Here is an 18,607-nt window from a genome sequence, read left to right as displayed (position 1 = left end):
ACCCGCATAGTTCAAACTTGTGTGTTCAAGGGTCTTTGTACAATGTTAACTTTGCCTATTTTAAAACTTTATAGTAAATGGAATCATGCTGCATGCACTTTTCTGTGACATGCTTCTTTTGTGCAAAATTATTTTTTAAAATTTTTAAAAATTATTATTATTTTTTATACATTTATTTATTTATTTTTAGCTGTGTTGGGTCTTCGTTTCTGTGCGAGGGCTTTCTCCAGTTGCGGCGAGCGGGGGCCACTCTTCATCGCGGTGCGCAGGCCTCTCACTATTGCGGTCTCTCTTGTGGAGCACAGGCTCCAGGTGCGCAGGCTCAGTAGTTGTGGCTCATGGGTCCAGTTGCTCTGAGGCATGTGGGATCTTCCCAGACCAGGGCTTGAACCCGTGTCGCCTGCACTGGCAGGCAGATTCTCAACCACTGCGCCACCAGGGAAGCCCCGCAAAATTATTTTTGAAATTCATTCATGTTGATGTATATAGTTGTACTTCATTTTTTCCATGCTGTATAATATTCCATTGAATTAAAATACCCTAATTTACTTACCATTCTGTTTATGAATATTTGGATTTATATCCAGAGTTTTACTACTATAAACAATGTTGCTATAACATTCTCTCATAAATATCCTATACAAGAATTTATCTGCAGTGTCTACATAGTAGTATAATTGCTAGGGCATAGAGTGTGCACATGTTAAATTGTATAAGATAATACCAGATGGGTTTTCAAGATAGTTATAGCTATTTTCTCTTTCATCAGAAGTAGAGGTATCTCATTTTCTAGATACCTTCCTGACACTTGCTATTACCCAACTTAAAAAATTTTTCTAGTCTGGTGGTATGAAATGGTATATCATAATGATTCCAAAGTACATGTTCCTCTGCGGGTGGCCGGGGGGAAGCTTTGGAGCCACTGAGGAGAGCGCAGCAACAGGGGTGCGGAGGGCAAAGCGGGGAGATTCCGACACAGAGGATTGGTGCCGACCAGCACTCACCAGCCCGAGAGGCTCGTCTGCTCACCTGCCAGGGCGGGCAGGGGCTGGGAGCTGAGGCTCGGGCTTCGGTCGGAGCACAGGGAGAGGACTGGGGTTGGCGGCGGGAACACAGCCTGCAGGGTGCAAGTGCACCACGGCTAGCCGGGAGGGAGTCCGGGAAAAAGTCTGGAGCTGCGGAGGAGGCAGGAGACTTTTTCTTCCCTCTTTGTTTCCGGATGCGGGAGGAGAGGGGATTAAGAGCGCTGCTTAAAGGAGCTCCAGAGATGGGCGCGAGGAGCGGCTAAAAGCGCGGACTCCAGAGACGGGCATGAGATGCTAAGACTGCTGCTGCCGCCACCAAGAAGCCTGTGTGCGAGCACAGCTCACTCTCCACACCTCCCCTCCCGGGAGCCCGTGTAGCCCGCCACTGCCAGGGTCCCGTGATCCAGGGACAACTTCCCCGGGAGGATGCATGGCGCACCTCAGGCTGGTGCACCATCATGCCGGCCTCTGCCGCTGCAGGCTCGCCCTGAACTCCGTACCCCTCCCTCCCCCCAGCATGAGTGAGCCAGAGCCCCCAAATCAGCTGCTCCTTTAACCCCGTCCTGTCTGAGGGAAGGACAGACGCCCTCAGGTGACCTACATGCAGAGGCGGGCCCAAATCAAAAGCTGAACCCCAGGAGCTGTGCGAACAAAGAAGAGAAATGGAAATCTATCCCAGCAGCCTCAGGAGCAGCGGATTAAATCTCCACAATCAACTTGATGTACCCTGCATCTGTGGAATACCTGAATAGACAGTGAATCATCCCAAATTGAGGAGGTGGACTTCGGGAGCAACAATATATATATATATTTTCCCCCTTTTTCTCTTTTTGTGAGTGTGTATGTGTATGCTTCTGTGTGTGATTTTGTCTGCATAGTTTTGCTTTTACCATTTGTCCTAGGGTTCTGTCTGTCTGTATTTTTGTTTTTTGTTTTTTTGTTTTAGTATAGTTTTCAGCGCTTGTTATCATTGGTGGATTTGTGTTTTGGTTTGGTTGTTCTTTCTTTTTAATTACTTAATAATTATATTTTGTTTTTTACTTTCATACCTTTTTATTTTATATTATTTTCTCTTTTTCTTTCTTTCTTTCTTTTTTCCTCCCTTTTATTCTGTGCCGTGTGGATGACAGGCTCTTGTTGCTCCAGCCAGGTGTCAGGCCTGTGCCTCTTAGGTGGGAGACCCAAGTTCAGGGCATTGGTCCACGAGAGACTTCCCAGCTCCACGTAATATCAAACAGTGAAAATCTCCCAGATATCTCCATGACAAGGCCAAGACCCTGCTCCACTCTATGACCAGCAAGCTACAGTGCTGGACACCGTATGCCAAACAACTAGCAAGACAGAAACACAACCCCACCCATTAGCAGAGAGGCTGCCTAAAATCACAATAAGGTCACAGACACCCCAAAAACCACCACCAGATGTGGAACTTCCCACCAGAAAGACAAGATCCAGCCTCATCTACCAGAACACAGGCACTAGTCCCCTCCACCAGGAAGCCTACACAACCCACTGAACCAACCTTAGCCACTGGGGACAGACACCAAAAACGACGGGAACTACGAACCTGCAGCCTGTGAAAAGAAGACCCCAAACACAGTAAGTTAAGCAAAATGAGAAGACAGAGAAACAGCAGATGAAGGCGCAAGGTAAAAACCCACCAGACCTAACGAATGAAGAGGAAATAGGCAGTCTACCTGAAAAAGAATTCAGAATAATGATAGTAAAGATGATCCAAAATCTTGGAAATAGAATGGAGAAAATACAAGAAACGTTTAACAAGGACCTCGAAGAACTAAAGAGCAAACAAACAATGAAGAATAACACAATAAATGAAATTAAAAATTCTCTAGAAGGGATCAATAGCAGAATAACTGAGGCAGAAGAACGGATAAATGACCTGGCAGATAAAATAGTGGATATAACTACTGCACTGCAGAATAAAGAAAAAAGAATGAAAATAACTGAGGACAGTCTCAGAGACCTCTGGGACAACATTAAACGCACCAACATTGGAATTATAGGGGTCCCAGAAGAAGAGAAAAAGAAACTGAGAAAATATTTGAAATGATTATAGTTGAAAAATTCCCTAATATGGGAAAGGAAAAAGTTAATCAAGTCCAGGAAGCACAGAGAGTCCCATAAGGGATAAATACAAGGAGAAACATGCCAAGACACGTATTAATCAAACTATCAAAAATTAAATGCAAAGAAAAAATATTAAAAGCAGCAAGGGAAAAACAACAAATAACACATAAGGGAATCCCCATAAGGTTAACAGCTGATCTTTCAGCAGAAACTCTGCAAGCCAGAAGGGAGTGGCAGGACATATTTAAAGTGATCAAAGGGAAAAACTTAAAACCAAGGTTACTCTATCCAGCAAGGATCTCATTCAGATTTGACGGAGAAATTAAAATCTTTACAGACAAGCAAAAGCTAAGAGAATTCAGCACAACCAAACCAGTTTTACAACAAATTCTAAAGGAACTTTTCTAGGCAGGAGACAGAAGAGAAGGAAAAGACCTACAATAACAAACTCAAAACAATTAAGAAAATGGCAATAGGAACATACATATTGATAGTTACCTTAAATGTAAGTGGATTAAATGCTCCAACAAAAAGACATAGACTGGCTGAATGGATACAAAAATAAGACCCATCTATATGCTGTCTACGAGAGATCCACTTCAGACCTAGGGACACATACAGACTGAAAGTGAGGGGATGGTAAAAGATATTCCATGCAAATAGAAATCAAAAGAAAACTGGAGTAGCAATACTCATATCAGATAAAATAGACTTTAAAATAATGTTACAAGAGACAAGGAAGGACACTACATAATGATCAAGGAATCAATCCAAGAAGAAGATATAACAATTATAAATATATATGCACACAACATAGGAGCACCTCAATACATAAGGCAAATGCTAACAGCTATAAAAGAGGAAATTGAGAGTAACACAATAATAGTGGGGGACTTTAACACCTCACTTACACCAATGGACAGACCATCCAAAATGAAAATAAATAAGGAAACAGAAGCTTTAAATGACACAATAGACCACATAGATTTAATTGATATTTATAGGACATTCCATCACAAAACAGAAGATTACACTTTCTTCCCAAGTGTGCGTAGAACATTCTCCAGGATAGATCACATCTTGGGTCACAAATCAAGCCTCAGTAAATTTAAGAAAATTGAAATTATATGAAGCATCTTTTCTGACCACAACACTCTGAGATTAGAAATGACTTACAGGGAAAAAAACATAAAAAACAGAAACAGGTGGAGGCTAAACAATACGTTACTAAATAACCAAGAGATCACTGAAGAAATCAAAGAGGAAAGCAAAAAATACCTAGAGACAAATGACAATGAAAACACGAGGATCCAAAACCTATGGGATGCAGCAAAAGCAGTTCTAAGAGGGAAGCTTCTAGCTATACAAGCCTACCTCAAGAAACAAGAAAAATCTCAGATAAACAATCTAACCTTACAGCTATAGGAACTAGAGAAAGAAGAAAAAAAAACTGCAAAGGTAGCAGAAGGAAAGAAATCATTAAGATCAGAGCAGAAATAAATGAAATAGAAACAATAAAACAATAGCAAAGGTCAATAAAATTAAAGCTGGTTCTTTGAGGAGATAAACAAAATTGATAAACCATTAGCCAGACTCATCGAGAAAAAGACAGAGAGGACTAAAATCAATAAAATTAGAAATGAAAAAGGAGAAGTTACAACAGACACCGCAGAAATACAAAGCATCCTAAGAGACTACTACAAGCAACCCTATGCCAATAAAGTGGACAACCTGGAAGAAATGGACAAATTCTTAGGCATAACCTTCCATGACTGAACCAGGAAGAAATAGAAAATATGAACAGACCAATAACAAGCACTGAAATTGAAAGTGTTATTAAAAATCTTCCAACAAACAAAAGTCCAGTACCAGATGGCTTCACAAGGGAATTCTATCAAACATTTAGAGAAGAGCTAACACCCATCCTTCTCAAACTCTTCCAAAAAACTGTGGAGGAAGGAACACTCCCAAACTCGTTGTATGAGGCCACCATCACCCTGATACCAAAACCAGACAAAAATACTACAAAAATAGAAAATTACAGAGCAGTGTCACTGATGAATATAAATGCAAAAATCCTCAACAAAATACTAGCAAACAGAATCCAACAACACATTAAAAGGATCATACACCATGATCAAGTGGGATATATCCCAGGGATGCAAGGATTCTTCAATATATGCAAATCAATCAATGTGATACACCATATTAACAAATTGAAGAATAAAAACCATATGATCATCTCAATAGATGCAGAAAAACTTTTGACAAAATTCAACACCCATTTATGATAAAAACTCTCCAGAAAGTGGGCATAGAGTGAACCTACCTCAACATAATAAAGGCCATATGCAACAAACCCACAGCAAACATCATTCTCAATGGTGAAAAACTGAAAGCATTTCCTCTAAGATCAGGAACAAGACAAGGTTGCCCACTCTCACCACTATTATTCAAAACAGTTTTGGAAGTCCTAGCCACGGCAATCAGAGAAGAAAAAGAAAGAAAAGGAATACAAATGGGAAAAGAAGAAGTAAAGCTATCACTGTTTGCAGATGACATGATACTATACATTGAGAATCCTAAAGCTGCTACCAAAAAACTACTAGAGCTAATCAATGAATTTGGTAAAGTTGCAGGATACAAAATTAATGCACAGAAATGTCTTGCATTCCTATACACTAATGATGAAAAATCTGAAAGTGAAATTAAGAAAACACTCCTATTTATCATTGCAACAAAAAGAATAAAATACCTAGGAATAAACCTACCTAAGGAGACAAAAGACCTGTATGCAGAAAATTATAAGACATTGATAAAAGAAATTAAAGATGATATGAACAGATGGATATATATACCATGTTGTTGGATTGGAAGAATCAACATTGTGAAAGTGACTATACTACCTAAAGCAATCTACAGATTCAATGCAATCCCTATCAAGCTACCACTGGCATTTTTCAGAGAACTAGAACAAAAAATTTCACAATTTGCATGGAAACACAAAAGACCCTGAATAGCCAAAGCAATCTTGAGAAAGAAAAACAGAGCTGGAGGAATCAGGCTCCCTGACTTCAGATTATATTACAAAGCACAGTCATCAAGACAATATGGTACTGGCACAAAAACAAATACAATTCAATGGAACAGGATAGAAAGCCCAGAGATAAACCCACACACCTATGGTCAGCTAATCTATGACAAAGGAGGCAAGGATATACAATGGGGAAAAGACAGCCTCTTCAATAAGTGGTGCTGGGAAAACTGGACAGCTACATGTAAAGGAATGAAATTAGAACACTCTCTAACACCATACACAAAAATAAAAGTGGGGCTTCCCTGGTGGGGCAGTGGTTGGGAGTCCGCATGCCGGTGCGGGGGATGCGGGTTCGTGCCCCGGTCCGGGAGGATCCCACATGCCGCGGAGCGGCTGGGCCTGTGAGCCGTGGCCGCTGAGCCTGCGCGTCCGGAGCCTGTGCTCCTCAACGGGAGAGGCCACGACAGTGAGAGGCCCGCGTACCAAAAAAAAGAATAAAAAATAAAAAAAATAAAAAAAATAAAAGTGGATTAAAGACCTAAATGTAAGGCTAGACACTATCAGACTCTTAGAGGAAAATATAGGCAGAACATTCTATGACATAAATCACAGCAAGATCCTTTTTGACCCAGCTCCTAGAGAAATGGAAATAAAACCAAAAATAAACAAATGGGACCTAATGAAACTTCAAAGCTTTTGCACAGCAAGGGAAACCATAAACAAGACGAAAAGACAACCCTCAGAATGGGAGAAAATATTTGCAAATGAAGCAACTGACAAAGGATTAATCTCAAAATTTACAAGCAGCTCATGCAGCTCAATATCAAAAAAGCAAACAACCCAATCCAAAAATGGGCAGAAGACCTAAATAGACATTTCTCCAAAGAAGATATACAGATGGCCAACAAACACATGAAAGGGGGCTCGACATCATTAATCATTAGAGAAATGCAAGTCGAAACTAAAATGTGATGATATCTCACACCGGTCAAAATGGCCATCATCAAAAAATCTACAAACAATAAATGCTGGAGAGGGTGTGGAGAAAAGGAAACACTCTTGCACTGTTGGTGGGAATGTAAATTGATACAGCCACTATGGGGAACAGTTTGGAGTTTCCTTAAAATCCTAAAAATAGAACTACCATACGACCCAGCAACCCCACTACTGGGCATATACCCTGAGAAAACCATAATTCAGAAAGCGGCATGTACCACAATGTTCATTGCAGTTCTATTTACAATAGCCAGGACATGGAAGCAACCTAAGTGTCCATCAACACATGAATGGATAAAGAAGATGTGGCACATATATACAATGGAATATTACACAGCAATTAAAAGAAATGAAATTGAGTTATTTGTAGTGAGGTGGATGGACCTAGAGTCTGTCATACAGAGTGAAGTAAGTCAGAAAGAGAAAAACAAATACCGTATACTAACACATATATATGGAATCAAAAAAAAAAAAAAGTCATGAAGAACCACCTGGGAGCAAGATGGGAATAAAGATACTACTAGAGAATGGAGTTGAGGACATGGGGAGGGGGAAGGGTAAGCTGGGACAAAGTGAGAGAGTGGTAGTGTATATATGGACATATATACACTGCCAAATGTGAAATAGATAACTAGTGGGAAGCAGTCACATAGCGCAGGGAGATCAGCTCCGTGCTTTGTGACCAGCTAGAAGGATGGGATAGGGAGGTTGGGAGGGAGGGAGATGCAAGAGGGAAGAGATATGGGGATATATGTGTACGTATAACTGATTCACTTTGTTATAAAGCAGAAACTAACACACCATTGTAAAGCAATTATACTCCAATAAAAAGTTAAAAAAAATAAAAAGAGAAAGTACATGTCCCTGATTACTAATGAAATTGAGCATCTTTTCATATGTTAAGGGCTTGTGTTTTCTTCTTTTGTGAAATTCCTATGTTTCCTGTTTTTCAGCTAGCTGTCTTTTCCTTTTTTATTCATAGGAGTTCTCTACATGTTTTATTTTTAAAAAAATATTTTATTTATTTTGGCTGTGCTGGGTCTTAATTGCCTCATGCGGGATCTTTTAGTTGTGGTGTGTTGGATCTACTTCCCTGACCAGGGATTGAACCTGGGCCCCCTGCATTGGAAGTGTGGCATCTTAACCGCTGGACCACCGGGGAAGTCCCCTCTATATGTTTTAGATACTAATAATATGCTAACTAAATGCATTGCAAATACCTTCTTGATGACAAATTGGATATGGGAGGCAAGGGAGAAGAAGGAGTGTAGAATTACTCCTAGAACTCTCGTTTGGGGAACTGAATGGATGATGGTGCTATTAAACTAGTCTGTAGAATAGAGCAGGAGAAATAGATCTGGGGGAGGGAGGAATTAATTTAAGACATTTTGGAGTTTGATGTTTCCATGGGATGTTGAGTTGCAAATGTCTCACAGAAAGTTGGCTCTAAGGATCTGAAGCTCAGGCCAAGCTCTGTTATGCCACATAAGTCCTTGAGGACTCCTGTATGATGGGCCTTCCAGGAGACTATAGTTGGAAGGAATATGGTAATCCTAAAACTCATTTGTCCTCTACCCATCCTTACTTATTCTCTAGGCTACGGATTCTCCAGTCTAAGGTTTTTATGAAATAAATGTCCCAAATGACCCACCAGACACTTCATCGTAGTTATAATTACTTTATTATGTTTTGGTCTCGAAACAGTTAAATAATCTTTCTTAATATTTCTAGGAGAGAACATTACTTTTATTTTGAAAAGCATTCAGCATATTTGTCTTACATAACATGCAGCACGTATTTAAATTTTAAAATTTCTCCCATTGCAGTACTTAATTACACAAGTTGTTCCATAAACACTGAAAACAATATAAGAAACATATACATCTAAGAATTCTACTTTGTGTAGTCTTTGACTAAATAATACTATCTTCACATACAGTTCCAGATACTTCTAGCTGCTTCTGTGTATTTGGAATTATGTATATAACACCCGGAAGAATATGGGCCCCTTGGAGGGATGGCAGTAGAAGCCCGTGGAGTAAAGATCTTTCTTTAAAAGGCAGATTGTATTATTGCTTTGAATACCTTTTAGTTATTTGAGATTCTAAGATCCCTGAGAAGCCCAGAGGGGTAGGCCCCTTCATAACCCCCTTTAGAAGATAGAAAAGGTGAGGAAGCTGTCAGTAGCAGGGTTAGGGCTTGGCACACTCATGAAGAACGTAGCACCTCAGCATAGCTTATGGTATAGTGCCAGGGCAGAGTTACTACCAAACACCTCAGGATGATGAGCCATCTACCGCCCTGCAGGAGAAGTAGCAACTAATTTGGTGACTGTGGTTGGTCACCTTTTAGGAGAACTGCAATCCACGGACAATTAGGGCTTGACATATACTGTGTGTAGGGAAATGACGGCAGAAATAGCTTCTCTGTGGTCCATCCTTATCGGTTGTGCAGTGATTATGCCTCTTTCTGTGTCTGAGATCTCTTAGACCTGTAAGAAGAGAAGGAGAGTGTAAATGACTCTGACTTCAGTCTGAATTCTGCTTGGAACATGCTGAATTCATAGATAGGTGAAGTGGGTGGTTAGCTCTCCTGCTGCTACGCAATGATTGTGGGTTACACGGGATGCTTTTTTAAGGCCAGGAAAAGCTTGGGGGAAATTTGGCATCTTTGCTTGGATAGTTATAGCTCTGCTTTAAGGTTAAAGTGACCTATTGACACTTCTAGACAGTAATCAGGGTAACTTTTGATACCACACAAGGTGACACCTCAGTACATAAATAGAGGGAGGTAGTGGAAGCATGGTGGTAACACCGTTTTCAGCCAAGAATTCCACAGGAAAGCCCTATGCAGATATTTCTAACATCACAAGATCAACATTTCTTAAAGAGCAGTTCTTCTGCAAGCAATAGCAAACCTACCTTTCCTTGCTAATTGCTTTCAGTAAATTCTTGATGGTCTTAGACTCTGGATTAAGACATCTTTTCTCCCCATTCTTTTTCATTGTGGCACTATAGAAGTAAATAGGAATGAAAATATTTAAAACAATATTGGGCAAATAAAACAGACGGAATATACAGTTTTAAAGTCAGACATTTAGGTTTCACTTTAGATGTTTCCCTTTGCTGTACAGAAGTCTTAGAATCATCACAAACCCTTTACTGATTTTTGTAATCATCATCATGTATTTAATTGTATGATTACAACCAGGGAGGTGATCATTAGGTGGGATTTTACTCACATGATCTCAACACGTGGGCAAGATTGACTTGCAGGAATCACTTCAAGTTTTTCTAAGGACCTTGGATTAACAGGTCGATCACTGATCTTGATACATGTACAGCGTGTAGTCCTAGAGAGAGGTATTTCTGCAGGAAAAGAAACAGGTACAGCAGACGACGTTAGCGCAGTTTTCATTTTAGGCATTTAATGTGGATTGGGTAGTACTTAGCTGAACCTGTACCTCTGTGTAATCACATACTCAATCTGTGATCATACAGCTCTGTATGATTAATTAGTTGATTCTCTGAAAGAATGGAATTGCAACTTGTTGATTGTAAGATCATACCCTTGAGCCCAGGTCATATAGTTACTTAAGTTAACTAAGGAGATACCTGTCTCATCTTCTTTCTCCTCCTTCCCTCACATTTTCTCTGTCTGTCCCTCTTCCTCTTCACTCCCACCTTCCTCCTTCTCTCTTTCTTTTATTCCACTTGCTTCTCTGACTGTAAACTCTGACCAGAAGGAATCTCTGCTCATTTACCCTTCATTTAAAAGGCAGGCTGTAAAACTTTTGCAAATACATTATTTCTGCACTTAAAGAGTTTATACGCAGTCCTATTTCTGATCTTACAAATTCAATATCCCTTGAAGTTCCTTACCTTGAGTTCCTCTCAGAGTCAGAAGGATAAGGCAGAAAATAAGAACAGCACTTTGGTTCATGGTGCTGCAACTGAAGGTTCTTCTGTAGTAGGCTCAGACTGCCTGAACAGTTGAGGAGTGTCTCTGAAAACATCGGGCTAGGTTGCAGTATTTATTTGCAAAGGCACTTTCCCTCTCCAACTCTGATTGGATAACATTACAGTTGACTTAGGAAAACCTGTGTCTGTTCCTTGGGGAAGTCCCGTGTTGCAGAATCAAAGATATTATTTGTATTTATTGTGGCTTCTGAGTTATGGAATTTCCCTCCACTTCCTTTGTTTCAGTAAGAGTGAGCTACGTTTCAGTTTCTAAATCATGAGCTGCTTCTTGAAAAACATAACTTTACTGCAAATATAAATAGTTTTTAAAAAAATGGAGCTTGGATTCTCATCTCGTACCTCCTGAAAAATGCAAATGTCAACTTTAACTCAAGTTAAAGTCTTAAACACAGTTTTAAAACAAGTAAGCCTTAATATTTTGTTTTGAATCCATTTAAATTTGCAGGAGTAAGGCACAAATAGGAATATCTTACATTTATTCACATTTTATGGGTTTCAGAGATGTTGTGTACTTTCTCGTTTTATTTCTACAGTAATTCTGTAAGAAGGTAGGAAATCATTTTATATGTGGAAGAATAATATTCAAGGTTAGATAACTATGTTAGGTCATACAAAGGTTGCCATCCATTTATTCTAACTATGATGCTTTTCTTCCAACATTTATTTTAAATTTTGGTAATACTTTCAGAGGCTAGATAATTTTTTAAAATTCCACAGTAATAGTAATTTTTCAACCTCTGGAGGTAAATCTAATTTTTGGAAACAATAGTTTAGCGAAGCACTTCAGTGTTTGATCAGTATTACAGAGTAATAGGTTTGGTCTTCTTGGACAAGGTCAAAGATGCAGAACTGGCAAGGTTCAAGGAATTCCAGAAGTGCTCTGATTTTTCATAACATCATTAGAATAAGTGAATAGCTTCCAACATAATTATTTCTAGGGAAAACACTATTCATTTGGTTATCTGATTTCTGGTATGTTATTAAACAAGTTTCATGTATTATAGTCAGTCCCTGAATGAAAACATCATAAGACAATATCCAGAATGGAGTAAAGAAAGGATTTGTAGCTATAGTAGAGTTATTGCCAAAAAACGAAAGATGCTTTTTGAGGAAATAAACTTAAAAGAGGGGCATAAATAGAGACGGGAGAACAGAATGGAAATAGAGAGGTTGATTTAAGCTGGGTACAGCTCTAAGAGAATGTCACATGGAAAGCAAAGGCAAAAAAGTGTTAGCCTTTGAGCTGGTAACATTGATAACTGAAATAAGCACAGTTTGAACTGGGCAAATAGGGCCAAATAGGGTCGAAACTTGGCCTCTTATCTTAGCATTCAGTAGTACTTGGCTGACACCATCAGTAAGAAGTAGGTGATACTCATGTAGTATAACATGTGTTGGAAGTTCACCAATATCCAAGGGTTATATAGTCTGGTTGTGTTCTTTGCAAGTGATTGGCAACAGGGGATGCAAAATGAAATACTATCCTAAATGCAGGCATCAGATGCAGGTGATACTTGGAACCTAGGAAAGTATTTGGGAGGTCTTTTCATAGTCAGCTAGGCTGCAGCAATGTAGGGATAGTCCAGGGAAAGGTAGGTCTGCCATCCTAGGGTTAGACTAGTGTACCTGGCAGATACTGGCCTACAGCTTGGCATAGAGGCCAAGATAAAAGCCCGTATCTGAAAACTGGACACACATAAGACTTGGAACCTCAGGTACAGGAGATCCGTCATCAGAGCAGTGAGGTGTTGCTTGGGGAGGTGGAAATTGCTGGATCCCAGGTTGGTCTGTTCCAGGGACTGGGTAGAGCTAAGCTTCCCAGTGGGTAAGTCAGTGAGGGGACTTAACTGTGGGGAAACTGGAAGCTCAGAAGGAGGGGAAGTGAGGCAGAGACTGATAGAGCCGAGAAGACTTTCACTCAGTAAAAAGGCCTTCTTCTGATGAGGGAAAGGTTTGTGCAAGACAGTGATGTGGAGGGGCCCTCCCACGGCTGTTTGTGCAGAATAAAAATTGGACTGTGAGTAAAAATGCCAGACATTTTTTGGGGAAATGTCTGACATCATGGATGGAAGAGGCACTGAACAGTTCAACATTAAACAATAAAAAGGTACATGGTGATAATTTTACTTTTGTTAGTATCTCACTTCTCATCTAAGATGCTGTCTATATAGCAAAGTAAAAGGAGAGTTGAGGTAGATGCCTGCTAGTGGATTGTTGTTAATGAGAAAATATTTCTTATTTGTTTAATTGATTTTTAATGAAGTATTACATAGCATTAACTGTATGCCAGGTGTTGTTTGAAGTGCTTTATGAATATTGACTTACTTACTCCTTAAATAGTGACTTATGTTACCCAGTAACTAGCTCTAGAGTCCATTTTCTCAACAACTTTGTTACGCTGCCTCTCAGAGAGAACATTGTTGTTCATTTGGATTTCTGATTTCCATTCTATCTTGATTGGCTGAAGTCATCTTTTTTTTTTTTTTCTTTTTTGCGGTACGCGGGCCTCTCACTGTTGTGGCCTCTCGCGTTGCGGAGCACAGGCTCCAGACGCGCAGGCTCAGCGGCCATGGCTCACGGGCCCAGCTGCTCCGCGGCATGTGGGATCTTCCCGGACCGGGGCACGAACCCGTGTCCGCTGCATCGGCAGGCAGACTCTCGACCACTGCGCCACCAGGGAAGCCCTGAAGCCATCTTTGATGTTATTTTGATGCCTCAGTAATTAAACACCTAGAAAAGATTTAAGGTGTATCTATCTTACACTGAATTCATACTGAAATGAAAAATGCTGTAGTATATATATGTTAAACACATATATACAGATATACACATGTTAGTAAACAATCACATAGATACACATTTATTTACTTATAGTATTTTTAAAAGGTAGTTTCCTTGCCTAAAACAGACCATGTTCAGTTGGATTCGTTTTATTAATTAATTATTTTAATTAATTAATTTTTGGCTGCATGGGTCTGCATTGCTGCTCATGGGCTTTCTCTAGTTGCGGCGAGCGGGAGCTACTCTCTGTTGTGGTGTGTGGGCTTCTCATTGTGATGGCTTCTCTTGTTGCAGAGCACGAGCTCTAGGCACGTGGGCTTCAGTAGTTGTGGCGCACGGGCTCTAGAGCGTAGGCGCAGTAGTTGTGGCGCAGGGGCTTAGTTACTCCGTGGCATGTGGGATCTTCCCGGACCAGGGCTTGAACCCGTGTCCCATGCATTGGCAGGAGGATTCTTAACCACTGCGCCACCAGGGAAGTCCCAGTTTAGGTTATATTGAACATTGTGATCCTGAGGTTTTTGTGACTGGGGAAAAAAGGCATTTATTTCTTCCTAGTTCTGGTATTTGTATTCTAATTGTGTTAAAATATGTAAATTTTGTTTCTTTAAGAGTTGGGTTTTATTGCAATTTTTAAAACACTGAAAATAGATTTAATCATTCAGCACCTTGTTATTTCTGCAATTAGACAATTCTTCGGTTATATTCATCAGCCTACTCAACTTCTCTTTCATCAGAAATATAGATGTCTCCCACATTTTTTTTATATTCTTATTTTTAACTGTTGTGACTTGCTGGATCATTATAAATTATCTTTCTTTGTCTCTACTGACAATTTTTTGTCTGGTATATTAAATGTAGCTAATTCAGCTCTCTTCTGGTTATTGTCAGCATGATATATCTTTTTCTGTTATTTAACTTTTAACCTGTTTATGTCAGTGAATATAAATTATGCCTGTTGTAAAAACTGTACAGTTGGATCATACTTTTTAAAAATCCATTTTCCAGAGAGCAGCCAATATGGCAGAGTAGAAAGACCTTGAGCTCACCTCTTTTCATGAGCACACTAAAATCACAACTATCTGGAAAACAGCCATCGATGAAAAAGACTGGAACCTACCAGAAAAGATCTTACACAACAAAAATATAAAGAAGGGACCACAATGAGATGAGTAGGAGGGGCGGACTTGCGATAAAATCAAATCCCATACCCCTTGGAGTGCAACCCACAAACTGGAGAATAATTATATTGCAGAAGTTCTCCCATACAAGTGAGAATTCTGAGCTCCACGTCAGGCTCCCCAGCCTGGGGGTCTTGCACCAGGAAGACGAACTGCTAGAGCATTTGGCATTGAAGGCCAGTGGGTCTTAATTTCAGGAGCCCCACAGGACTGGGGAAAATAGAGAGTTTACTCTTAAAGGGTGCACACAAAATCTCATGTGCACTGGGACCCAGGGAAAAAGCAGTAATTTGATAGGCGCCTGGGCCAGACCTACCCTCTGGTCTTGGAGAGTCCTAACCATCAGCAGACAGGCTGCCTAAGGACTTTCTGAGTCCACAGCCACCTTTAGACATGCCTCTAGACATGGCCCTGCCCACCAGAGGGCCAAAACCCAGCTTTACCCAGCAGTTGGCAGGCACTGGCCCTTCCCTCCAGTAAACCTGCACTAACTTCTAGACAAGGCTCACCAACCAAGAAACAGACACCAGACACAAGAAAACTACAATCCCACAGCCTATAGACCCAGCCTGTCCACAGCAGGCCAGATCCTACCCTGACAGCTGGGTCCTGGCTCTGTCCACTAGCAGGCCAACACAAGCTTCAGGATACCCTCGACCCCCAACTGTGTCAGAAACTGGGCCTGTGCTCCACAACGGGAGAGGCCACAACAGTGAGAGGCCCGCGTACCGCAAAAAAAAAAATAAATAAAATAAATAAATAAATAAATAAATAGATGTGGTGCATATATACAATGGAATATTGCTCAGCCATATAAAAGAATGAAATAATGCTATTTGCAGCAGCATGGATGGACCTGGAGGTAATCGTATTAAGTGATATACATCAGAGAAAGACAAATATCGTATGCTATCGCTTATATGGGGAATCTAAAAAAAAAAAATAAGATATGGACGAATTTATTTACCAAACAGAAACAGACTCACAGACTTAGAGAACAAACTTATGGTTACCAGCGGGGAAGGGTTGTGGGGAAGGAATAGATTCGGAGTTTGGGATTGACATGTACACACTGCCACATATATATATATATATATATATATATATATATGTATGTATATATACACACACACACATTTATTTGTTTTTGGCCGCGCCCACGCGGCACGCAGAATCTTAGTTCCCTGACCAGGGATCAAACCTGTGTCCTCTGCAGTGGAAGTGTGGGAGTCTTAACCACTGGACTGCCAGGGACGTCTCCACACTGCCGTATTTAAAATAGATAACCAACAAGGACCTACTGTATAGCACAGAGAACGGGGCTCAATATTCTGTAATAACATAAATGGGAAAAGAATTTGAAAAAGGGTAGATACATGTATATGTATAACTGAATCACTTTGCTGTACACCTGAAACTAACCAACATTGTTAATCACCTATGCTCCAATATAAAATTTAAAAACCCATAGTCATCATGTCACTCCTCTGCTTAAGACCCTCCAATAACTTAGTTATATTTAGAATTAAATCCAATTTTGTATGCTGTTTTACTAGGTCCTCTATGATCTAGCTGCTACTGATTTCTCCAGCTTCATCTCACACTGTTCCCTCTCAACCACTATACTGCAGTCACAGAGGCCTTTTTTAAACTAGCGATTTTCTGTGTCTCCCCCTGTTCTTTGTGTTGGTAGTTCCTTCTGGATGTTTGGATTTTAGCTAAATATTATAGTACTTTCTCTTACCAAACAATCTAGAGCAGCCATGACCTTATTTTAATTCTCTGGCATTTCTCACTCTCTGATATTTGCTTAGTTTACTTTTTATTTTTTTAATGTCTGTTTCTTCACATTCAAATATAAGCCCCCAAAGAGCAGGGACCTTATCAGTCTTATTCAGCGCTTATCCCCAGCAACTAGAGCATCACCAGGCATATGGAAGGTGTTCAGTAAGTATTGGATGGATGGATAGATGTATAAATTTTTCCAGACTTTAAGCAACGGCACAAATAAGAGTTATACATCTTCAGAAAGAACTTCCATTGACTCATCACATTTTTACATTAGGACATGGGTATTACTATTTCCTCTAGCTTTAGGAACCAAGTTTAACCTAAGAAAACTACAGTTTCCCCAGAAGTTAGCATAGATTCAGATAGGTAGAATCAATATAGGTATTCTCAGCTAGCCATAGGTCAAAATCTTTATTCCTAGGACTATGGGGTAAATATATAAAGGGTGGTACACCTAAACACTTTTAAATTATTCATTGGAGGTTCTCTGCAATTATGCATTGAATGAATGAAGGAATGCAAGTCTCTTCAGTGCATATTGCATATATGTTTGTGGGTGGTTTTGGAAGCAGAAGAATGAGGAGGGTTGTACTTGTTCTCATTATTTTGTCTGTACTTTGTGTAGGGAACCAGGCTAATCTCACGGGATACTGGGAGGGATAAGATCCATTGTCTGTCCTTGATGGGACTTGCATTCTAATTGGAAAGACCAACAAATATGAAACAATAAATATCAACAAAAGAAACAGTATGATCAGTGACAAATGAGTGGTATAGACAATAAATACTATGGGGGTTCATAGGCGATTATATTCATTAAGACCAGGAGTGCTCAGATGAACCTTAAAGTATGGATTGTACTTAAGACAGGTGGCCAGGAAGGGAAAGCATATGCAGTTAGAGAAGTGTCACCAAAAACGGTATCGAGCAATGCCAGCCAACCAGTCAGGCAGGTTGGCACAGTCTCCTAGGGATGGTAATACCTTGTTAGGATTCTGTAGTATCTGGTCCTCAGCTTTACAGGTCCAGAAACTGCTGAAATGGAAAACCTGCAACCCAGGATACTGTACTGAGCAAGAGTACCGTTTAGGATAGAAGGAGAAATAAAAAAAACTTCTCGGACAAGCAGAAACTGAAAGAATTCATCAATACTAAACATACCCTACAAGAAATGTTGAAGGGTCTTCTCTAAATGGAAAAGAAGTAGAATCTAAGGGAAAGAGAGAATGCCAATAAGAAAGGCAAATATAGGGCTTCCCTGGTAGCTCAGTGGTTAAGAATCCGCCTGCCAATGCAGGGGACACGGGTTTAAGCCTTGGCCTGAGAAGATCCCACATGCCGCGGAGCAACTAAGCCTGTGCGCCACAACTACTGGGCCTGCACTCTAGAGCCCGCAGGCCACAACTGCTGAGCCCGTGTGCCTGGAGCCCGTGCTCCGCCGCAGGGGGGGCCACCACAGTGAGAGGCCTGTGGGCCGCAATGGGGAGTGGCTTCTGCTCACCGCAGCTGGAGAGGGCCTGTGCACAGCAGTGAAGACCCAGTGCAGCCAAAAAATACATAAATAAAATAAATTTTAAAAAAATGTTTTAAAAAAAGGCAAATATATAAGAAGGATTTAAGATTACTTAAATAAGCCAGTATGTAGATAAAAAGACAAAAAAATTGTAAAAGCAGCTATAACTACACTAAACAGTTAAGGAATAAACATAAAGATGTAAAATACGACATTCT

At 40.2% G+C, this 18,607-nt stretch overlaps 1 protein-coding gene across 1 annotated transcript; it reads right to left on the bottom strand.

Annotated features, from left to right (window-relative positions):
* Positions 1–8,808: 8,808 nt before the first annotated feature.
* CXCL10 (C-X-C motif chemokine ligand 10) lies at positions 8,809–11,143 on the bottom strand. Its single transcript, XM_060147217.1, has 4 exons — positions 11,028–11,143; positions 10,388–10,514; positions 10,068–10,157; positions 8,809–9,637 (listed from the first exon to the last, which is right to left on the bottom strand). The coding sequence occupies exons 1-4, from the start codon at positions 11,086–11,088 to the stop codon at positions 9,604–9,606; spliced, it is 312 nt and encodes a 103-aa protein (XP_060003200.1). The 5' UTR covers positions 11,089–11,143; the 3' UTR covers positions 8,809–9,603.
* Positions 11,144–18,607: the final 7,464 nt, after the last annotated feature.

This window comes from Lagenorhynchus albirostris, chromosome 4 (genome assembly GCF_949774975.1).
Source record: "Lagenorhynchus albirostris chromosome 4, mLagAlb1.1, whole genome shotgun sequence".
NCBI classification, from domain to species: Eukaryota; Metazoa; Chordata; class Mammalia; order Artiodactyla; family Delphinidae; genus Lagenorhynchus; species Lagenorhynchus albirostris.
The sequence above is the reverse complement of the archived record's forward strand: the minus strand, read 5'-3'. Positions and strand labels throughout refer to the sequence as shown.